This window comes from Salarias fasciatus, chromosome 7 (genome assembly GCF_902148845.1).
Source record: "Salarias fasciatus chromosome 7, fSalaFa1.1, whole genome shotgun sequence".
Taxonomy (NCBI): Eukaryota; Metazoa; Chordata; class Actinopteri; order Blenniiformes; family Blenniidae; genus Salarias; species Salarias fasciatus.
The window spans coordinates 5,754,376-5,773,667 of NC_043751.1; the positions used below are offsets into that span (position 1 = coordinate 5,754,376).

At 47.6% G+C, this 19,292-nt stretch overlaps 1 protein-coding gene across 3 annotated transcripts; it reads left to right on the forward strand.

The window, feature by feature from the left end:
* Nucleotides 1-2,121: 2,121 nt before the first annotated feature.
* On the forward strand, nt 2,122-18,094 carry sin3aa (SIN3 transcription regulator family member Aa). 3 transcript variants are annotated; one of them, XM_030096618.1, is made up of 21 exons: nt 2,122-2,217; nt 7,558-7,774; nt 8,101-8,283; nt 9,649-9,755; nt 10,062-10,356; nt 10,439-10,687; nt 10,791-10,943; nt 11,117-11,269; nt 11,398-11,487; nt 11,622-11,740; nt 11,838-12,048; nt 12,158-12,274; nt 12,357-12,595; nt 12,781-12,964; nt 13,617-14,193; nt 14,300-14,469; nt 14,551-14,724; nt 15,385-15,477; nt 15,659-15,753; nt 15,864-16,056; nt 16,552-18,094. In XM_030096618.1, the coding sequence occupies exons 2-21, from the start codon at nt 7,589-7,591 to the stop codon at nt 16,780-16,782; spliced, it is 3,819 nt and encodes a 1,272-aa protein (XP_029952478.1). In that variant the 5' UTR covers nt 2,122-2,217; nt 7,558-7,588; the 3' UTR covers nt 16,783-18,094. The 3 variants fall into 3 exon arrangements, with proteins under 3 accessions (XP_029952478.1, XP_029952479.1, XP_029952477.1); XM_030096619.1 differs by lacking the exon at nt 2,122-2,217 and adding an exon at nt 4,945-5,269 and having other exon boundaries at nt 11,401-11,487; XM_030096617.1 differs by lacking the exon at nt 2,122-2,217 and adding an exon at nt 4,946-5,269.
* Nucleotides 18,095-19,292: the final 1,198 nt, after the last annotated feature.

The window sequence follows — 19,292 nt, forward strand, 5'->3', positions numbered from 1 at the left end:
CCTCTTGTCAAGGTGGTCTGTTTCTTGACTAATGCGGTTGAGCCTCACTCCATCAAAATTCATAAATATGTTTCAAAGTTTCTCTTTTTTACATAAACAGAAGGTTCCTGGATTATGACAGAGATGCGGAAGTTGACTTTACGCTGCAGTTTCATGAGGATGAAGATCTGAGGTTTAGTTTTAGTTCACTGTCACTGCTCTGAGCGTCATTTCCAATGGCTGAAAGCACCTTTTTACCAGGACCTCTGTAGGAAATCTCCACCAGTATTCCCTGAAAAAGTCCACAGAGACCCCATCGAGTATCAATGGAAATGACAGCAAGCAAAACCGACTAAAGATCCATCTGTTTCCATTCAGTGTCTTGAGGTAATGTTGCTGTGTGTCTGCTGTAGAGAGTAAAGTCACCACTGAGGCATTTACTGAGTGTCTTTTTGGTGGTAAACATGAAATATTTTTACTTATTAAAGAGTGACAGACATTGATAATTTTTTTTCTTTTTTTGTGGAAAGCCAGAGTTGTTGTTTCAATGTCATAATTCAATTTTGTTGACATTAACAAGCTTATCAAATAAAGCTGCTACAACTGAAGTCTAGTAACACCACTTTGTACCACATCCTGGTGTACTGAGTCACTCTGGCAGCTAGATGGCCTTCAACCCAACAGACAGCTGGCGGCCAAACCAGTGAAGAGTTAGAGTTCAGAAAATTTACTTATTGGCAAAACTCAAACTTCAGAGTTTGTTTAAGTTGGTCATCTCTCTTCTCTACATCAAAAACTGTCAAGCACAAGAATAAATTAGTCACAAAAATGTTGTGAACCAAGTATAAAGAAAATATATTTTCTGAGGACAGGTGGTCCAGGTTCGGTGTGTTTCTGATTATAAAAGTTACTGTGGAATATTTCCGTATATTTGACTAAAATATACTAAAACCCTGCAGCATGCTGAGACGTGTGGATTTTCCTTTTTCCTGAATGAAGCAACTGAGGACACTTTTTTGGAGCGATAACTACTGCTTGTCTGCTCTGCAACATTAAAAACACTTTGAAATCTATTGATCAAACAGCTCGATAACTGTTATGCGTCTTCGTCTTGTGTGTTTGAAGCACATTTTGTGTTTCTTTGTACGCCACGTCGTAGCATCACACGTGTGGCTGCACAGCCAGCACCTGATGACACCCTCACAGTAATCACAAGACAGAGACATTCGAGACCAAAAGCCTTTAATTATCATCCTCTCCACATCAAACAGAGATGATGAAGCCAACAAAGCTTTGCAACAATTTCTTCTCTTTGTTTGTTCCCGTGCTTCTATTCATGGCATTTCACGACTCTTTGGCCTTTCCAATGTAAACAGTTGGGTCAACAACTCACTGAAAAAATAATGCTCTGAGGGCTACTTTATTTATTTATTTGATAGGGACAGTGCACATTATTAAACATCTGCATTGCCAGACAATAACAGGCGTAAATATGCCGGATTACAGCCATAAGGCTAATTTACATCCGTAGTCCCTATAGGCAAAACTACTGTATTTCAATTTCAAAGATGTTAAAATACTTTAAATGTTAAAATGATAGGCTTGATATGATATGATTACCTCAAGGACACATCCCTGTGTTATTACAGCTGATGGTGATCTCCCTCTGATTAATGCTTCCTTCCCTAGAAGGTGAAACTCAGTGAAGAGCTGTAGCTTAAAATGAGTCTAAATCTGACAGATGAGGCCACAAGGCAAAACTAGTTCCAGGTCTCCAGGGCCAAAATGTTCAACACGCATAACCTAAACTAACATATCATTATATATTTTTAAAGGTTGCATTCATATTGAATCACATTAAAATTCAGAATTGTGTCTAAAAATGAAAAAATAAAGTGGCTGGAGCCGTCTTGGATCTTCTCGTTTTACTGTTTTATCCACTTGATTTTGCGCATTTTGCATCTGGAACACAGCAAACTCAGAGAAGTCTGATCACTCCCCAGCACTGCCCTCCACCAGCCTCCCACAGTGCAGGGATTTGGGGTGGAGATGGCGTGCAGCACTTGAGGCTTTTATCTGATTCAGACGGGGCTGCTGGAGAGGAGCAGCCTCGGTTTTAGCGGGCCATATTTAAAACAAAGTGACGTGGACGGCGGCGTGCGCCAATGCCCGCGGAGGGGGGCGTCTCCAACTATTTTGTTACAAACACGAATCCGGAGTAAGGAGTCTTTTTCCTGGGTATGTAACAGCTGTTTAAACTATATATTATAAAGAGTATTGCTGCTAGAATAACCGGGCGGTGGTAGGAGGTGAAAGGGAGCGCGCTGCGCGGCCAGTCGCGCCTTTTGTGTGCGCTTTCATGAATCGGAGCGGGGCTTTTTTCATGCTCGTAAATAGGCAGAAACATAACGTGGTGGATAGGGGGGGAAAATCTGCAGGATGTCATCATGTCGGCTGGTAAACAGTCTCCCCGGGGCTGTGCGGCGGGGATCGGGGGGCATCCTGCCGCCTCGCGAGCGGGGAACGTTTGGTCTGCAGCGCCGTGCGAAGCGCGGAACGCTTGTTTGCAAATGGATCTGAAGGGGGAGGGAGTTGTTGTGGTGAGGCAGGTTAGACATTTTACTCCCAAGTAAACAAAGAATAGGATTTGGAAAAACCCGCGATCGTCCTCTGTGTTTGGAGGGGAAATGTGGCTGTTGTGCGTTTTTTGGGTTTTTTTGTGTAAATGGGATGGTGGGTAGGGAGAGAGAGAGAGAGAGAGAGAGAGAGAGAGAGGCGGGGAGAATGGCGTGGCTCCGATGTTTCCACACGGCGCCGCGGCCGTAGTTCCCGTTCGGTTTGACTTTGGCATTGTTTAGTAAGGGCAGCCGGATCGGGCTCCAGAAGCCCGGGGACGATCTGCCGCCCGCAGGCCGCTCTTCCCCCGCGTCCGCCGGTGCGGGTCGCGGCGCGGCGGCGGCCGGATGGTGCGTTCCAGTGCCGCGGACTCTTTTGTTTGGAGTCTGCAAGCCAGCGTCGACCGACCGACCGACGCACGCACGGTGCAGGGGGGCGAGTTGATCCTCCGAGCTCCGCTTGGACAGAAGGGGGTGTCCCCACAGCCCGCACTGCGTTGTGTTGCAATGCTTTTTTTTTTTTTTTTTTTTTTTTTTTTTTAAATGCACGAAACTTGACTTTCCTTTTTCGGTTCTTTGGTGGAATAAAACCCGGGGGCGTTGCTTCTGCAAAACGCTGTTTTCGATCAGCTTTTATGCATGCGATCGTTGTGAGGGGAAAAGCAGCAGGAGGATCGTAGAGAACCGTGTGTGTGTGTGAGTGAGTGTGTATGTGGTGCAGCCTACGGTCGCTGCCTCGTCCTCCCTGCCTGGGCTGGAAGGAGGAATCCCGGGCTGGTGTTGCAGCTCCGCCTGTCGTGGGCGATGGTTTATTTTGGAAGTTCCACCTTTTGGGGATTTGTAATGACGATTCTGCGGGGTGATTGGCTGCCATGTCCTCCTTAACGCATCCAGGGGGAGGGGCCAGCGGCGCGAGCCCGGGGTCCAGCCCACCCAGTCACGTGTCACCCGAGTCCAGGAAGTGCCTCATGATGTGGATGGATCTCCATCCGTCCAATGGCTGCTTTGGGGGACGGAGAGACTCTCAAATGGGAGCCTGCTGGGTTTCTGCAGCGGGGGAGTCAAATCAGAGGACACGCAGGGGAAGGGAAACTGCACGAACACGTTGAAAAACGTATCGACAAAGCCACAAACTCGACTTTAAGGACGGCGTTTTGGAATTTGTGGCACACGAGTTGCACGTCAATTCACTTTTATTGTCATATGACTCAAGTTCAATAAATATAAAGCAAAACTTTACACAGTGGCATTCACAGTTATGTAATTGATGAAAATTATTGTCCGACACCTTTATAACAGCAATGTTTCAGCCTGTTAAAAGAAATATAAGTATCAACTGACATGGGGCTTTAATCAGTTTATTACAAAGCTGTTTTCTGGAGAGAAAATGTAAGCGTTTTGTATTTAACCTGGCAGCATGTTTACATACGACTTTAATCACGATACAATAAAGCTGTCTTCTGTACACTGCAGTCATTTCTTTAGCAAAAATAGCATGGAAAATGCAAGACCGGGTTCTAACTTGTCTTTTACTGTGCAGCGCATTGTAGGTGCAGATCCTGTAGTTTCTACTGTGCTTTAACCTCATCTTTAGATACATACAGATCTGTAAATGCAAAGAGATTTACTCTTTAGGTAATTTGTGAAGCTTAGAGGTTTGGGCTTTATTCATTATGTAATGCCTTGTTGCTAACTATATCAATTTTAAAAATGTAAGCAGCAACTTCTGCAGAAAACCAGGTTGTTGTGCTTACATATAATTTAGATTATTATAAAACTTGTACTTGTAGTGCATTTTGCAATTTGTACAATCAACAAATGCATCCCCCCTAACCCCCCCCCAACAACAACAAAAGACAAACTTGCGGTTTACATTTTGCAAGTGGGTTGTATTTATTCAACAAACTTGACATGAACAGACATAAAACAGCATTATGAGCGTTTGGCTGCACTACTATGTCATTACCATCCTCACACTAGGATAACCTCTTGTTGCTTTTGCTTGCAACCACTTTGAGCTGCAGTAGAGCTATAAAATACAAATCGCCTGAAGAACTACATTGAAAAGGTTCAGCACTACAGTATTCACGAAATTGTTGCACATTATTTGTGAATTATTGAAACAATCATGGAATAATCACTGAGAAAATGATGCAGACTAAAGCTATTTTATTGGGTCTGCAAAAAAAGATAGTGCCCATCAATATTAAACACTGACTTTGACAAATCGACGTGGGAATGTTGAACTTTGCTGTTAAATCTCCTGTGCAGACTGGACTCAGCTCAGCATTGTGGCGCTCTAAGTCAAGTCAAACTGGGCGTGCTTGATAACTGTACAGCAAAGCCTTGATTGACAGCTGGAATGTGCAATCAGATCCATCACCCCGCCCTTCTGCGAAACCTCTGCGCAAACCCACCAATGGCGTCTCTCCGGGGGCGGGGCTATCGTCGGAAACTCCGCCTCTCTATACAGCTAACCGATCGGAGATTGTTTTCCTCTCTCGGGTAGATTTTCACTTTGTAGCCCTTAAATTTTATTTTAAGTCCCGTTCCACAAATAAGTCGATACCCGACCTACATCGCTTTGGAGTCTTTTGAAATCGGAAGTGCAGCGAGCAACCCACAAATAACGGATTATCAAATCTGCGAACTTCTGCTGGCTATTTGGGAGAGAGGTGAGTTCAGCTGGATTCATTCAGCGAGCTAATGTGGCTAACCACCGTTAGCACTGGAGTAAACTAAACGGGGGGTCTGCGCCCCTTCTCTCAATAGAAAGATCCAACGAACCGAGCGTAAAAAGGTGTTTCAGTAATGCGGATCACGATCGCCAATCGGTCGCCGTGAATGCTTCCCTTGCCGTCCCGGACGCTGCTCGGTGTCGGGCTACCCATGTTGTTTACATTAGCTAGTAAGCTAACTGGCAGCTCGACAAAACAAGTTCCGGGCGAAGTTATTCAAATAAACATTGTGAAATCCTCCGGGCATGAAGGCCAGTGAAGCGGGCTGCCGTCCCGCCACTTTCCACGCTCACCTGTTTGGAACAGAGAGTATTCTGCCGGAGTCCTGCGCCACGCTCCAAATGGCGGGCGTGGGGGGAAAGCGTCGTGCTGTAACTCGAGGTCGGTGCTTCTGTTGCTAGGCCACAGACGGTGTGTTGAGTCGCTGTCCTCGGCTCTTTTAACATGTAGCGGACATAACCGGGTCCGCCCGGAGGCAACTATAACGTTACTGCACCGGGCATGGACGGCAGGGCTATAAATACCCCGGCCTGGCTCTCTCCGGGTTGTTTAGGAGCAGTGGTTTGCTGCTCGGCGGAGCTCCGGTGTCAGGGGATGAGGCGCCAGGAACACACGGGCTCCGCAGTTTGGCGCTGTGGAACTTTCGGGTTTTTACACATCATTTTTAGAAGGGGTGGTTGTCTTAGCATTTATGTTTCCGTTCATTTCACGCGGAGCTCCTGCTGCCGCCTCTTGTCTCGAGGAAGTTGTGAATGGCAGACGGACTCCCACGTTCCCACAGCACCTGTTTGTTGCACCGCTGACGTAGAGCGGCGGCCTCTGATTGGCTGCGGAGCCTGCGAGATTTATACATTCAGAGAGATCCTCTCTGCAGCGAGCGCACGGCGATCACAATCAGAGGGAAACTGTGGCAGCTTGTGCAGCGGGGCATCGCATCCATGTCGATACTAAAGTCTGCACACGAATGGTCTGACACCTCATCTCGTTTTGCTTTATTTATGGCACCACTTCAACCCGTGAGCAACAGTGGAAGGAGAAAACTCATTTCTACCAGGAAAGAATTTCCAAAGTTTGTGCATGCATCAGTGGGGTTCAAGGTTTAAAAAGAAAGAAGAGGAAAGACCAGAGCACACACTTTTAGTTGAACAGCCGTGCAGGATAAGTAGGACAGCAATGCTGTGGAACTTTTTCAGTAAAATTTCAAATTTCATTCCTAAAAAAAGGGCATCAATCAGTACAAGTTGCAAAAATACACAGAAAATGCACACTTGCAGCACATTTTGTCCTAGAAGATCACCTCGCAAAAAGTCCAATGTCAAGTGGTACAACAGCTCCTGCCATGCAGTCACCCTTTAATGAGATGATGATGTTCAGTTTTGCCAGAGATTGTTGGAGTAGTTCTATTTGAACTATTTGCTCATTTTAAGGTGGTATTGTTCATAAGAAATCAAACTTCATCTCTTGGGGGAATCTCTTTTCTGCATTTATCCATCCCTGTCCGAGGATACAGTGGTGACCTGTCCGCTGTGGTAATCAACCCTGCAAACTCCTCTGGCCTCGGGGCCACCACTGCCCCAAATGTTAATATTCTGGCCTTACTGCAACATTCATGATGTGGGCCTTGAGCGTATCCGCCCATTTCAATAGTTATAGTTTACTGTTCTTTGTTTGGTGTTTTTTCTCCATTGAGCGGATGATTCATTTGAACCTTTTTCAATTTTAATAGTGCTTTTCTCCACGCTTTCGTAGTAATTCTCTCGTGCCTGTGCACTGCTAAGTCTGAAGACACGTCTGTTGTATGTACACTTCACAACTTGACATTGTGGGTGAGGTTCACATAAAAAAATGTAATCAGATACCTGAATCCAATCCACGGAGGTGCTCAGAAAAAAAGACATCACTCAAAATATCACATGTAATAAAACTGACATGCGCTTTTCCTTCGTGATTAATCACCAAGGTCCTGAGTGGAGGACCTCCATTAACCCTTTGGCTTCTCTGTGCTGCTGAAAGCGCCGTCATGTTTGGCCTCGGCCAAGCAACCAGAGTGGCTAGCTGGCGCTGTGTGTATCCAGAAACCTACTTCAGAAGTTGTAAAGAATTATTGCCATATGTTCTTGGAAACATTTTTGCATGAAATCGGGGGACAGGTTTAATCGATCCCGGTACCTTTGATGGAGGTCTGCCGGTGTGGAATGAGGTCCGTGTGCTGCTCTTTGTTTCAGGTCTCACAGCTCTCACGAGTATGAGTTCATAATGAAGCGTCGTCTGGAGGATCAGGAAACGGTTTTTGCGTCCCAGCAGCGGCGCCTCGCTGGCAACGCTGAGGCTTTCCAGCATCGTGTCCTGGCCCCGGCTCCAGCGCCAGCTGTGTATGAGGCCGTCTCGGATAACATGCAGCCCACAGCAGGCGTCCAGTACTCCGTCCCACAAGGATACCAGGTACATCCTGTTCACTCACGTTAGGTGTGTTTGATAGCGCTTCATGTTAAAGGGTTAAAAGTCAGCTGTATGTATTCACTTTGTTCTCCAGCTCAGGCTTTCATTCTCACCCGTTAGTTGCTGCCTGTCAGATACAATGAATGAATGAAGTTTCTGTCTGTGTCAGCACATCCTACTTTTTATGAAGATGGATTGCTGTGCACTCGTTTTATATGGCGATTCCTCTTTTTATGACAAGGTCACAGTACCAGCTGTCCGATCACTTTTCAACCAGACCTTTTACTGTTAGCCGCCATTTCAACGAAGCTTCTCTCCGCTTTTCTCAGGTCCCCACGGTCGCTCAGAACAGTGGCGGGCACGGACACGCCCCGAGCCAGGCCGTCCATGGCGGGTCGCACCACCACAGCCCAGCAGTTCAGTCCCACGGCCCCTCGGTGATGCCTGGCCACGGTCACACTGCCGCTCCTCAGGCCTCTGCCCAGGGCCAGCAGCAGTTTCAGAGGCTTAAGGTTCGTCAACGCTTGTGAAATCCTAAAATTTGACCAGTAGATTTCATTGTGTTTTTGTTGTTTAGGTCCTCAAATAACATGATTAGTTCCACTTTTTTTCAATATGGGAGTAATTTAATCTTTCTCAAACATATTGTAAGATTTGCAGATCAAATCAAAGTTTCCAAATCTATTTTTTCCTTTATTCATGCTTCCTGCTGCACACAGATAACACCATGCTGTTATTCTACAAAGTGACAGCTAACAAACTGGCACACTGCCATCACTATGATGGGATTTTTTTTTCTTCATCAGAAATTGCAGAGGTGTTAGTATTATCAGTAACATGGGGCAGCTGGCTCTGTAGTTAGCGCTCTCACCTCACATTAAGAAGATCTGCTTCAGATACTAGCTGGGCCGTTCGGCGTGGAGTTTGCATGTTCTCTTCATCACTCTGGGTTTCCTGTCCTCATCCTTAATTTTCTGGGATCGGCTCCAGTGCCCAGCTGCCCTAAACTGGATATGAGCCGGATCGAAGATGGATGGATGCGTAGAACATGGGAATGCATAAACAGTTCTTGGGTGGCAAATGGAATTGATCCTCGCATATCTTTAAAAAGTTTTGGGAAGAAACTTCATACAGGTGTTTTTACTTGTTTAAGTAGGATTGTGACTAATGTCGCATGTAAAATCAGTTGGATCAATGTAAAACTACATTCAGATTGGGCTTGGCTGTTGAAAGTACTTTTTGAAATATTTTAATTTTCATTTAGTTTTTGAATCGATTTATGGCTTTTATTTTGAAAGTGCCACTCTTATTTTGTGGGAGGAAAAGTGGGCGGGGCGTCCGGCAGGCGGAAAACTATGAATGGCGTTTAGCGCTGGATTTGATGGACAGTTTTTAACCTCGTTTAGACCGCACTGCTGAGTTTTTTTACTCAAATGTTTGGGGTTTTTTTTTGTTTGTTTGTTTTTTACTCCACCGCTGTTTTTAATATCCGGGGAACGCTTTTAAATTTGTCACAAGTGATAGTTTTTTTTATATTTTATTGACTTCGTTGTGGTAGCAATCATGGAACCCGAACTGTGGATACCAGAAGCCTCGGTGAATAATTTCTGGGTGATTGCCTTTTTATTTTTATTAGAAAATGAGGAATTGAAGCACCTTGAAAAACGGCACCTATCTATTTATTTATTTAAATTGGGCTGCTTGTTTTAAAACTACCTGTTGGTGTAATTAGCCATGCAGACAGCTAGGGTAGTAGAGCTAAAACACACAAATACACTGCTTTGATGCCTTTTAAACCCACAGTAAATACACTGCTGCACAAGGTGAACAGATTGTTAAATTCTATCATTGACTGGTGAAATCTTTGTTTCCACAAGGTGGAAGATGCTTTGTCCTACTTGGATCAGGTGAAACTGCAGTTTGGCAACCAGCCTCAGGTCTACAACGACTTTTTAGACATAATGAAAGAGTTCAAGTCTCAAAGGTGAGCCCACGGTTTTATTTTACCACTTTGTGCTAACAGGTTCTGTCCAAACTTTGTATTTCACAGTGTGTACTTTACCCGTTTTAGCTCACATTCTTCTCAGCAGTGATTTGTAGCTTGTGTGTGTTTTTGCCTGCAGGAGCTGAAGGTTGAACTGAAAGGACTCTGCTTTTGTTAATCAGAATAATTGAAAAGGAATTGTTTTCTCTGTCACTGAGATCAATCTGATAGAGTATAAACTTCTTTGATTTGCGTGAAACTGTCGGTGCTTTAAACGAGTGGCCCTCTCCCTGTTGTTGCTTCCAGTATTGACACTCCGGGGGTCATCAGCAGAGTGTCCCAGCTCTTCAAAGGTCATCCCGACCTCATCATGGGTTTTAACACTTTTTTGCCTCCGGGGTACAAGATCGAGGTCCAGACCAATGATCTTGTCAACGTGACAACGCCCGGTCAGATCCACCACATCACCCCGCACGGCATTTCAGTGCAGAACATCCCCATAACGGGACCGCCCACACAACACCCGCCCCCGGTCCCCTCCGCCGCCGCCACCACAGCCCCGCCTCCCCCCGCCCAGCCCACCCCGGCTAAAATGAGCAAGGTGAGAAGCAGGACCAGAGTAAGAGCTCACTGACGGATTGTTTTGTGATCAGTGTATTTGAATGAACTCTCAACCCTTTCAGCCTCTTCAGCCTCAGGCGTTGACGACAAGCAGCCAGAGCAATCCGTCCATCCCCGCCTACCCCTCCCCCCGCTCCCCGCCCATCCAGCTCCACCCGCCGCTCGGCGGGAACCCCGCGGGGCCGCCCATGCAGAACAACCAGCCCGTGGAGTTCAACCACGCCATCAACTACGTCAACAAGATCAAGAACCGCTTCCAAGGCCAGCCTGACATCTACAAGGCCTTCCTGGAGATCCTCCACACGTACCAGGTCTGCACCTCGCACCGGAACACCGCCGCCGTGGTTCTGCTGCTTCACGGCTGTCTGGAGAATATTTAGTGACGGTATCTGTTGATGCGTTTGTCCTCTGCAGAAGGAGCAGCGTAACGCCAAGGAGGCCGGAGGAAACTACACACCAGCCCTGACGGAGCAGGAGGTGTACGCTCAGGTGGCTCGGCTCTTCAAGAACCAGGAGGACTTGCTCTCAGAGTTTGGACAATTCCTCCCTGATGCCAACAGCTCGGTGGTGAGAAGAGACTTGAAACAATCACCAACTTTAACCACTGAAACCACTACTACCAGAAATATGGAGTGTAACTGGATATAAGTAGTGATTCAGACACTTGTGTTGTCAGTAATTGTTCTGTGTGTTTGTATTTATTTGCTTGACTCTTACGTTTTCTACGCCTGCCTCTGCAGCTGTTGAATAAGACCACAGCCGAGAAGGCCGAGTCCGTACGAAACGACCACGGCGGCACGGCCAAGAAGCTCCAGCTCAACAACAAACAGAGGCCCAATCAGAACGGCTGCCAGATCCGCCGCCATCCCACCCCAGGGACGCCCCCCATCAAGGTACACACACACACACTACTGCAGTTATCCGTCCTGGATTTCTTTTCATTTCTCTCTGTGATGTCCTCCAGCTGGGGGTGTAATCATTGCATCTGTGTGTCTTTGTTGCCGTTTCGGAAACATTACAGAAGAAGCCGAAGTTACTGAATTTAAAAGATTCCTCAGTGGCAGAGGCCAGCAAGCATGGAGTCGGCACAGAAGCTCTGTTCTTCGAGAAGGTTAGTCTTGCCGTCCGTGTTCCTGCACAGTGTCAACATGGCTACAGAGTTCATCGGGTACTTTTGAAAGAGCTTTATCAAACCGCTGTCAAATGAGTGAATCTTAATTGATCTAATTGTTGCATTTATTGTAGGTACGCAAAGCTTTGCGAAGTGCAGAGGCCTACGACAACTTCCTGCGCTGCCTGGTCATCTTTAACCAGGAGGTGATCTCCAGAGCGGAGCTGGTGCAGCTGGTGCTGCCCTTTTTAGGGTGAGTCGTCTCGGCCGCCTCTCATTAGTGAGAGACCGTCTTTCTGCATGTAAAGCTGCGTATCTCACCGTCTGTCTGCTTTGATTGCATCTTAAAGGAAATTCCCTGAACTGTTCAACTGGTTCAAAAACTTCCTGGGATATCGTGAAATGTCCCACATTGAAACGTACCCCAAGGAGCGGGCCACCGAGGGCATCGCCATGGAGATCGACTACGCCTCCTGTAAGAGACTCGGCTCCAGCTACAGAGCTCTGCCCAAAAGCTACCAGCAGCCCAAGTGCACGGGAAGAACTCCGCTCTGTAAAGAGGTGAGAGACGAAACAAACGCGGTTCCAGTGGCGCTCTCAGCATCTCATCCGCTGGTGTGATGGCTGCACAGCTCCAGTATGGCTCATTATTCCTTCCTGAATCCTCCAGGTCCTAAATGACACCTGGGTGTCCTTCCCATCCTGGTCTGAAGACTCCACGTTTGTCAGCTCCAAGAAGACCCAGTACGAAGAGCATATCTACAGGTGTGAGGACGAGAGATTTGAGGTAAGAGGAACTGCAGTCGACACCACAGTTTGGCCCGGAGCTGGGAAAACAGTGTTTTGATTTTATTCCCTGTGGCACACAGCTGGACGTTGTACTGGAGACCAACCTGGCCACGATCAGGGTCCTGGAGACGGTGCAGCGGAAGCTGTCCCGCATGTCCGCGGAGGAGCAGGCCAAGTTCCGGCTGGACAACACGCTCGGGGGCTCCTCGGAGGTCATCCACCGCAAGGCCATCCAGAGGATATACGGAGACAAAGCCCCCGACATCATCGACGGCCTCAAGAAGAACCCTGCTGTTTCCGTACCCATCGTGTTAAAACGGTGAGCTCTGCACTGCAGACTACCGCTACGTCTTATTTTTTGATTTTCTTCATGAGTCAAGCTGCTTTGTTTTTGTTTTGTTTTTTTAATATCTACACAACCGTGTGGGGATCATTAAACGATCGATCTGCATGAATAATCAGGCCCTAACTGATCAGCTGACTCCGCCTGCTCTTCTGCTCCAGGTTGAAGACGAAGGAGGAGGAGTGGCGGGAAGCTCAGCGGGGCTTCAACAAGATCTGGAGGGAGCAGAACGAGAAGTATTACCTCAAGTCTCTCGACCACCAGGGCATCAACTTCAAACAGAACGACACCAAAGTGCTCCGGTCCAAGTCGCTGCTGAATGAAATCGAAAGCATTTACGACGAGGTATTTTTCTGAGTCATGATCGCCATTTTAATGTTCTTTAATTCAGGCATTAGTATCACGTTCCTAAGTTGTTTCAAGACTTAAGTCACAGAAGTGTCATGTTCTTTGTTTACTCACTCTTCTGTGGCGCGCCCCCTGCTGCCAGACATGCTGCTTTGTTTAATCCTTAAAAAAAAAACACACACACACAATTACTTGTGTTTTTGTTTTGAATGGTCGCTATGGGGGCAAAATGTTGAAGTGAGAATATCTTTTTCTGCTTTATTGAAAATAAGCAAAAAAAAAAACTGACGAAAGAAACACAATATATAGAAAGAAGATAAGAAAAGAAGTAGTGTGTCTGCGGGGTTATGACATGTTTTTAGCGCCTGAGAAACTTTGTAAACTTTCTTTTCAGTGTCAGATTTGCTGAAATATTTCAGCAAAGTCAAACACTTGTGGGGAATTAAACATAATAAAAGAGAAGCCATCAAAATAATCCAGTCCAGATTTGCAGATCTGTTCTAGAAATGTTTTATATTCTACTTTTCTTGACCATGTGCAGATATAAAGTGACATCCTCAGGGAGCGTAGAGCCTCCGGTGTTAACCTGATTGATGGTCAGCTGCTCTTTAACGTCCCGTAACATCAGTGAATCCGTTGCTCCCGACAGCGCCAGGAGCAGGCCTCCGAGGAGAACGCCACGCCGCTCACGGGCCCCCACTTGACGCTGGCGTACGAGGACAGCCAGATCCTGGAGGACGCCGCGGCGCTCATCATCCACCATGTCAAGAGGCAGACCAGCATCCAGAAGGAGGACAAGTACAAGATCAAGCAGATCATCTACCACTTCATCCCCGACATGCTCTTCTCCCAGCGGGGCGAGCTGTCGGACGTGGAGGAGGAGGAAGAGGAGGAGGAGATGGACCTGGAGGAAGGCGCCTCCAAAAAGCACAACGGCGTCCCCGGCAGCGGGAGCCCCTCCAAGTCCAAGCTGCTGTTCAGCAACACGGCGGCGCAGAAGCTGCGCGGCTGCGACGACGCCTACAACCTCTTCTACGTCAACAACAACTGGTACATCTTCCTGCGGCTGCACCAGACGCTGTGCTCGCGCCTGCTGCGGCTGTACGGCCAGGCGGAGCGGCAGATCGAGGAGGAGGTGCGGGAGCGCGACTGGGAGAAGGAGGTGCTCGGGCTCAAGAAGGAGAAGAACGACAATCCGGCCATCCAGCTGAGACTGAAGGAGCCCAGTGAGTGTCAGCCGGTTGTTTTCCTCCTGGGTTTGTGATTGGAGGAGAGTTGATGCCGACTTTGAGTCTGAAGTTTGACTTTCTGACCTGTGTTTGTTCTCCCCAGTGGACATCGAGGTGGAGGATTACTACTCTGCCTTCTTGGAGATGGTTAAGAACCTGCTGGACGGCAACATGGAGGCTTCTCAGTACGAGGACTCTCTGAGGGAAATGTTCACCATTCACGCCTACATTGCCTTCACCATGGACAAGCTCATCCAGAGCATCGTCCGGCAGGTAGCATCCCGCCTGCACAGCCACACGCTCACGGTTTATTCAGTGAGCATTGAATCAACTCGCCCTCTCTCCTCCCTGCAGCTCCAGCACATCGTGAGCGACGAGATCTGCGTGCAGGTGACGGACCTGTACCTGACGGAGAGCCTGAACGGGTCCAGCGGCGGGGTGATGTCCACGCAGCCCTCCCGGAGCTCCACGGAGGGAATCTACCAGAGGAAGGCCGAGCAGCTCATGTCCGACGAGAACTGCTTCAAGGTAAACGCGACGAGACGGCTTTAATGTCGACACGTCACACTGCGCGCAGCCATCTTGAAAGTGAAGCGTGCTGAACTCGAAGCTGCCTTGATTAGCCTTCAGGATGCGGACCTAAAGGTGAAGGGTCTTCGGTTACCTCAGCCACACGGAGCGGCTCGGATTTCCAGGATTTGAGCTTCGCATCTGCTGTGGATGTATAGATGGTGTCAGATGAGAGAAAGCTATTTCAGCCCTCATCAATTCTTAATCCAGAAGGGGAAACGTCGATGTTACCCTTCACTTTTCATCAGTTTTAAAGAGCGTTAGACTGCAGAAGGTCCAGTGAAAGCTGCAGCAGTCACCAGATTGCCTTTGTTTTGTTTGAAATAACCTTTTCTGACCCTCAAATATCTGACCTGGTTTTTTTTTTTTTTTACGTTTGCAAGCAAATTTTTCTGCTGATCAGTGACTCTGAACACAAAGGGATCTTCCAGGTCAAATCTGCTGTTTCCATTCAAACACAGATACTCCTCGCTTTCCTGTTTCGTCCCTGAGACTCAGAATATTTACCGTAGAAGAGTCATCAGATGGGAAGTCTGTGTTGGACTGGAAACCTGAGCCAACAGCTCACACATTGTAATTAATTTCCCTCTCACACTGGCTGCTCCGTCACTCTGCCAGGTGATGTTCCTGAGGAGCAGAGGTCCGGTGCAGCTGACGGTGGAGCTGCTCGACACCGAGGAGGAGAACTCAGACGAGCCCATGGAGGCCGAGGTGAGAGACTGTTAATGAGCCCCGAAGCCGCCGGCTTTCAGCTGTCTGCCCCGAGCATTAGCAGTGTTCTCAAACTGATAATGAGAGCTTTAGTTTCTCCAGATTCTCCACAGATGGAGTGTTACACACATACGGACCAGCTGCTCACACTGTAATCCTGTTTGTATTTTTGCGTCGGCAGCGTTGGTCGGACTACGTCGGACGCTACTTGAACCCAGACTCCACCACCCCGGAGTTGAGGGAGCACCTCGCTCAGAAGCCCGTCTTTCTTCCCAGGTGCGTCGTCCAGGCGTCGCCTTCCGGCACAACGCCAAACGACCAAACCGCTGCACACAACCTCTGTTTGTCGAGCCGCTTTCACCCGCCTCTCTGCGCCTCTTCACCAGGAACCTGAGGCGAATCAGGAAGTACCAGAAAGGCCGCGAGCAGATGGACAAGGAGGCCTGCGAAGGGGGGAAGAAGTCCCTGGAGAAGGAGAAGATGGAGTGCATGTTCAAGCTCAACTCGTACAAGATGGTCTACGTCTTCAAGTCGGAGGATTACATGTATCGACGCACCGCCCTGCTGCGAGCCCACCAGGTAATCTGCAGCTCCTCACACCCGAAGCCTCGTTGCTGGGTTTTTAAAACACTTGTGATTTAAAGGAATCCCAATGCATCGGTTTTCAACAGAGAAAGCTGCTTTTTTTAATGATAGCTCCTTCATCAATTTTCCCCTAACACCACATTTCTTCAAATAAGGCTAACAATACAACTTTCTACTTGTTGAACATGAACAGTTCCTTCCCCTTTACTACCACTAGATGGCAGTGTTGTCCCCAGCCATGAACCTTTTCCAGAGTTGAACTGATCTGCAGCTTTCCTCCATATTTATATTTAAGCTGCTCTTTTGTTTTTTGTCGACATGTTGGCCTTCAGTAGATCTTTTTATTTTCTCACCAAGATGTCAACAAACTCTACCTAGAAATATGTGCAGCTGCGTTTTCTGTCTGAGTGTTCTGTAGTGTTCTGTAGTCGCGCCTCATCAGCTGGGTGACCTTTCTGTTTCCTTGTCCTCCTCCTCGCCCTCCGTCAGTCTCACGAGCGGGTGAGCACACGGCTGCACAAGCGCTTCCAGGCCTGGGTGGAGTCGTGGGTCAAAGAGCACGTCAACCACGACATGAGCGCCGAGACCAACAAGTGGCTGATGGGCGAGGGGCGCGACGGCCTGCTGCCCTGCACCACCTCCCGCCACCCCGAGGTGCTCCACTTCATGAACATCAACAAGTACCGCGTGAAGTACGGCACGCCCAGCAAGGCCCCGTAGCAGGGCGCCGCACTGACTCCTGGGGGGGTTTAGTTCTCAACGTTAACAGGTCAGAAGTACAGGTGGGGTCATTCGTGTTTTTAAAAGGCCGACACGGGAGCACAATGAAGCTAGCTACCTGTGCGTTGCCCCGGGGCGGCAGGATTACTGATTTTTTACCAGCGTTTTTAGCTGGGCCCATTTTTTTTGCAGGGCCTTCGGTGCCAAAACTTAGGAATGGTCTTGTTCCGGTCGCAGACCTGAGCTCTTACCAGCAATCAGAGCCACGCCACAAACTTCCTCGAGCCGTTGTTCGTTTTCTTTTTCTTTTTCTTTTTTTTTTTTCTTTTTCTAGTCTCGACAGGACTTGGCGATTCACACGGCAAGCCTGTAAAAATACAAAACAAACAAAAAGAGAGAGAGAGTGGTGCTTTTTGTACTCTGTGACAGCCGCAGCTTGAGCTGAGCTTCCCGCCAAGCGTCCGGCCTGAAGCCACCCGGGCGACGGGCCGCGCAGGGGTTCCTCTGCCACAGTGTTATTCTGTAGAACATTACGATGGACAAGTGCACTTATTTTAGGAGGAGGGACGTGTTGCAGGAGCTTGGTTTCTGAAGGTTTTCTGGGAGGGGGGGGGGCAGCTCAGCGAGGGTCTGAAAGACCTGGTTCAGACATTCCTGCGTTGCGGCCAAATCGCAATCATCAATCTTCACTAGACGGAGAGAGGGTTACACTTCCTCCCTCCCGAACACATGGCAGCATTATTAGAAACTGTGCCTGAGCCCCAAACTGGATTGTCGGGTTAGGAGAAGAAAACACTGTTGGATCTAATGTAAAAACGATAAAAAAAAAAAAAAAAACAAGCCTCACAACACTGTTTGGTCTCGGACTGTAAAATTGTATAGCTTGTGAATGTCAGATACTGACATGTATTCCAGTGTATGTGTTGTGTGTATATATATTATATATAGTTCTATTAACACACACAATCCTCGCCGCCCTGGGAGTCAACCTTTTTAAGATGCCCTCCGCCAATACACCAGCTTGTACACACTTTCTCTCACACACACACACACACACACACACACAAACGCGCGCATACAGGAGCACGCAGCCGTGCGCGTCTCGTCCCGGGAAGACTGTCCACAAGCCGCTCGTGTTGTAAATACACTGTACATAGTCTCAGACTTTTTATGACAGATCCGTGTTGTTGTGCTAGTAATACTTTCCAAGCTTACTGTGGACTTTAGTGACAAACGGCTAAAGTTAGGATGTAAATGAAAAAGACAAATGCAAGACCATTTATTACCGTTTTTACCAAAGGGAGTCGATCATACAAATAGCTGTTTTTTGTTTTATTTTTTTCCCCCTTTGTGTGTTCCCTTTATGTGTTTGCCTTTTATTTTGTGTAGTGGAAGCGTCGGCTGGGGGGGGGGGAGCGCAGAGTAGACGTGTATCCAGGCCTTTCAGTTTTTATATAGGGAGAAGTTTCTGAATGTGACCTCTGAGTTTTGTTGGGGACAAAAATTTTAAAAAAAGATCACTGCCTCCCCCACCATCCCCCCCACCCCTCACACACACACACACCTCCAACACACCCCCAGCCCCGTCTTGGCACACAGCTCCATCCATGGTGGATGGTGGGACTCATACAGAGTGAATGGACTCCACTACAGGCTCACTGACGCTCGCCCCCCCCCGGACAGATCTCTGCTGCAGACATCGGACCCTCCACCTCCCTCTCTCCCGCCCTCCCCCACAACACACTCACCCACACACACACCCACCATATTTTTGATAATGGAAGAAGTCACATGAGCATGTCTTTAGTCCCTTTATTTAGACATTATTTAAAGTAATAATAAAAACGACATTTGTAGCCTACGGAGCTCTTGGTGGAGTCGAGTGATTCATTTGCTTTCCTTGTCTGTCTCTTTGCTCTCTGATCTTTATTTCAACAGAACAAAACACTTTGTGTCTTCATACATCACCTCCCAACCTACTTAGCTCACTGACATGACATTAAGACTGATAATTCCTGAGAAACTCCTCCCACCCAGGATTGGTTTCCCTTCAAATCCAGCAGAGGGAGACGTCTCCACATCGATCTGTATCAGGAAAGTTCCCGCTCAATCGCCTGCTCTGCTGATTTCACCTGGACATGATAAAATTCTGCCTTGAAAATCAGTCAAAACATACGTTTATTTCTCAGCTCCAGAGTGCAGGTGCATTAAATTCACTTGTTTGTTGTTTGTGGTGATCCTAATCAGTTGGCAGGGGTTTATCTTTCATGTATTAATGTGTGTATTGATTCAGCTGTTTGATACATGAAGCTTTTATTACAAGGTGATCTTTACTTAAGTCGTCAAACAGAACTTAGACTACGTAACAGTCAATGTAGCTTAGTGATAATATTGATTTTGGTTTTATCTTCACGCCTAAAGTGGAATACTGGCTTTGTAAAACACCTAAAAGACGGCAGAATGAGAGGGAATGGGTTAAAAGAGGGTTGGTAAGTCCCGTTAAAGTTAAA

What these genes read in the sequence shown, in the direction of transcription:
- sin3aa (XM_030096618.1), top strand. Translation starts at nt 7,589, where the DNA reads ATGAAGCGTCGTCTGGAGGATCAGGAAACGGTTTTTGCGTCCCAGCAG. An exon ending in AGCAGTTTCAGAGGCTTAAG is followed by an intron (nt 8,284 to 9,648) that starts GTTCGTCAACGC and finishes TGTTTCCACAAG; the next exon opens with GTGGAAGATGCTTTGTCCTA. An exon ending in TCGAAAGCATTTACGACGAG is followed by an intron (nt 12,965 to 13,616) that starts GTATTTTTCTGA and finishes TGCTCCCGACAG; the next exon opens with CGCCAGGAGCAGGCCTCCGA.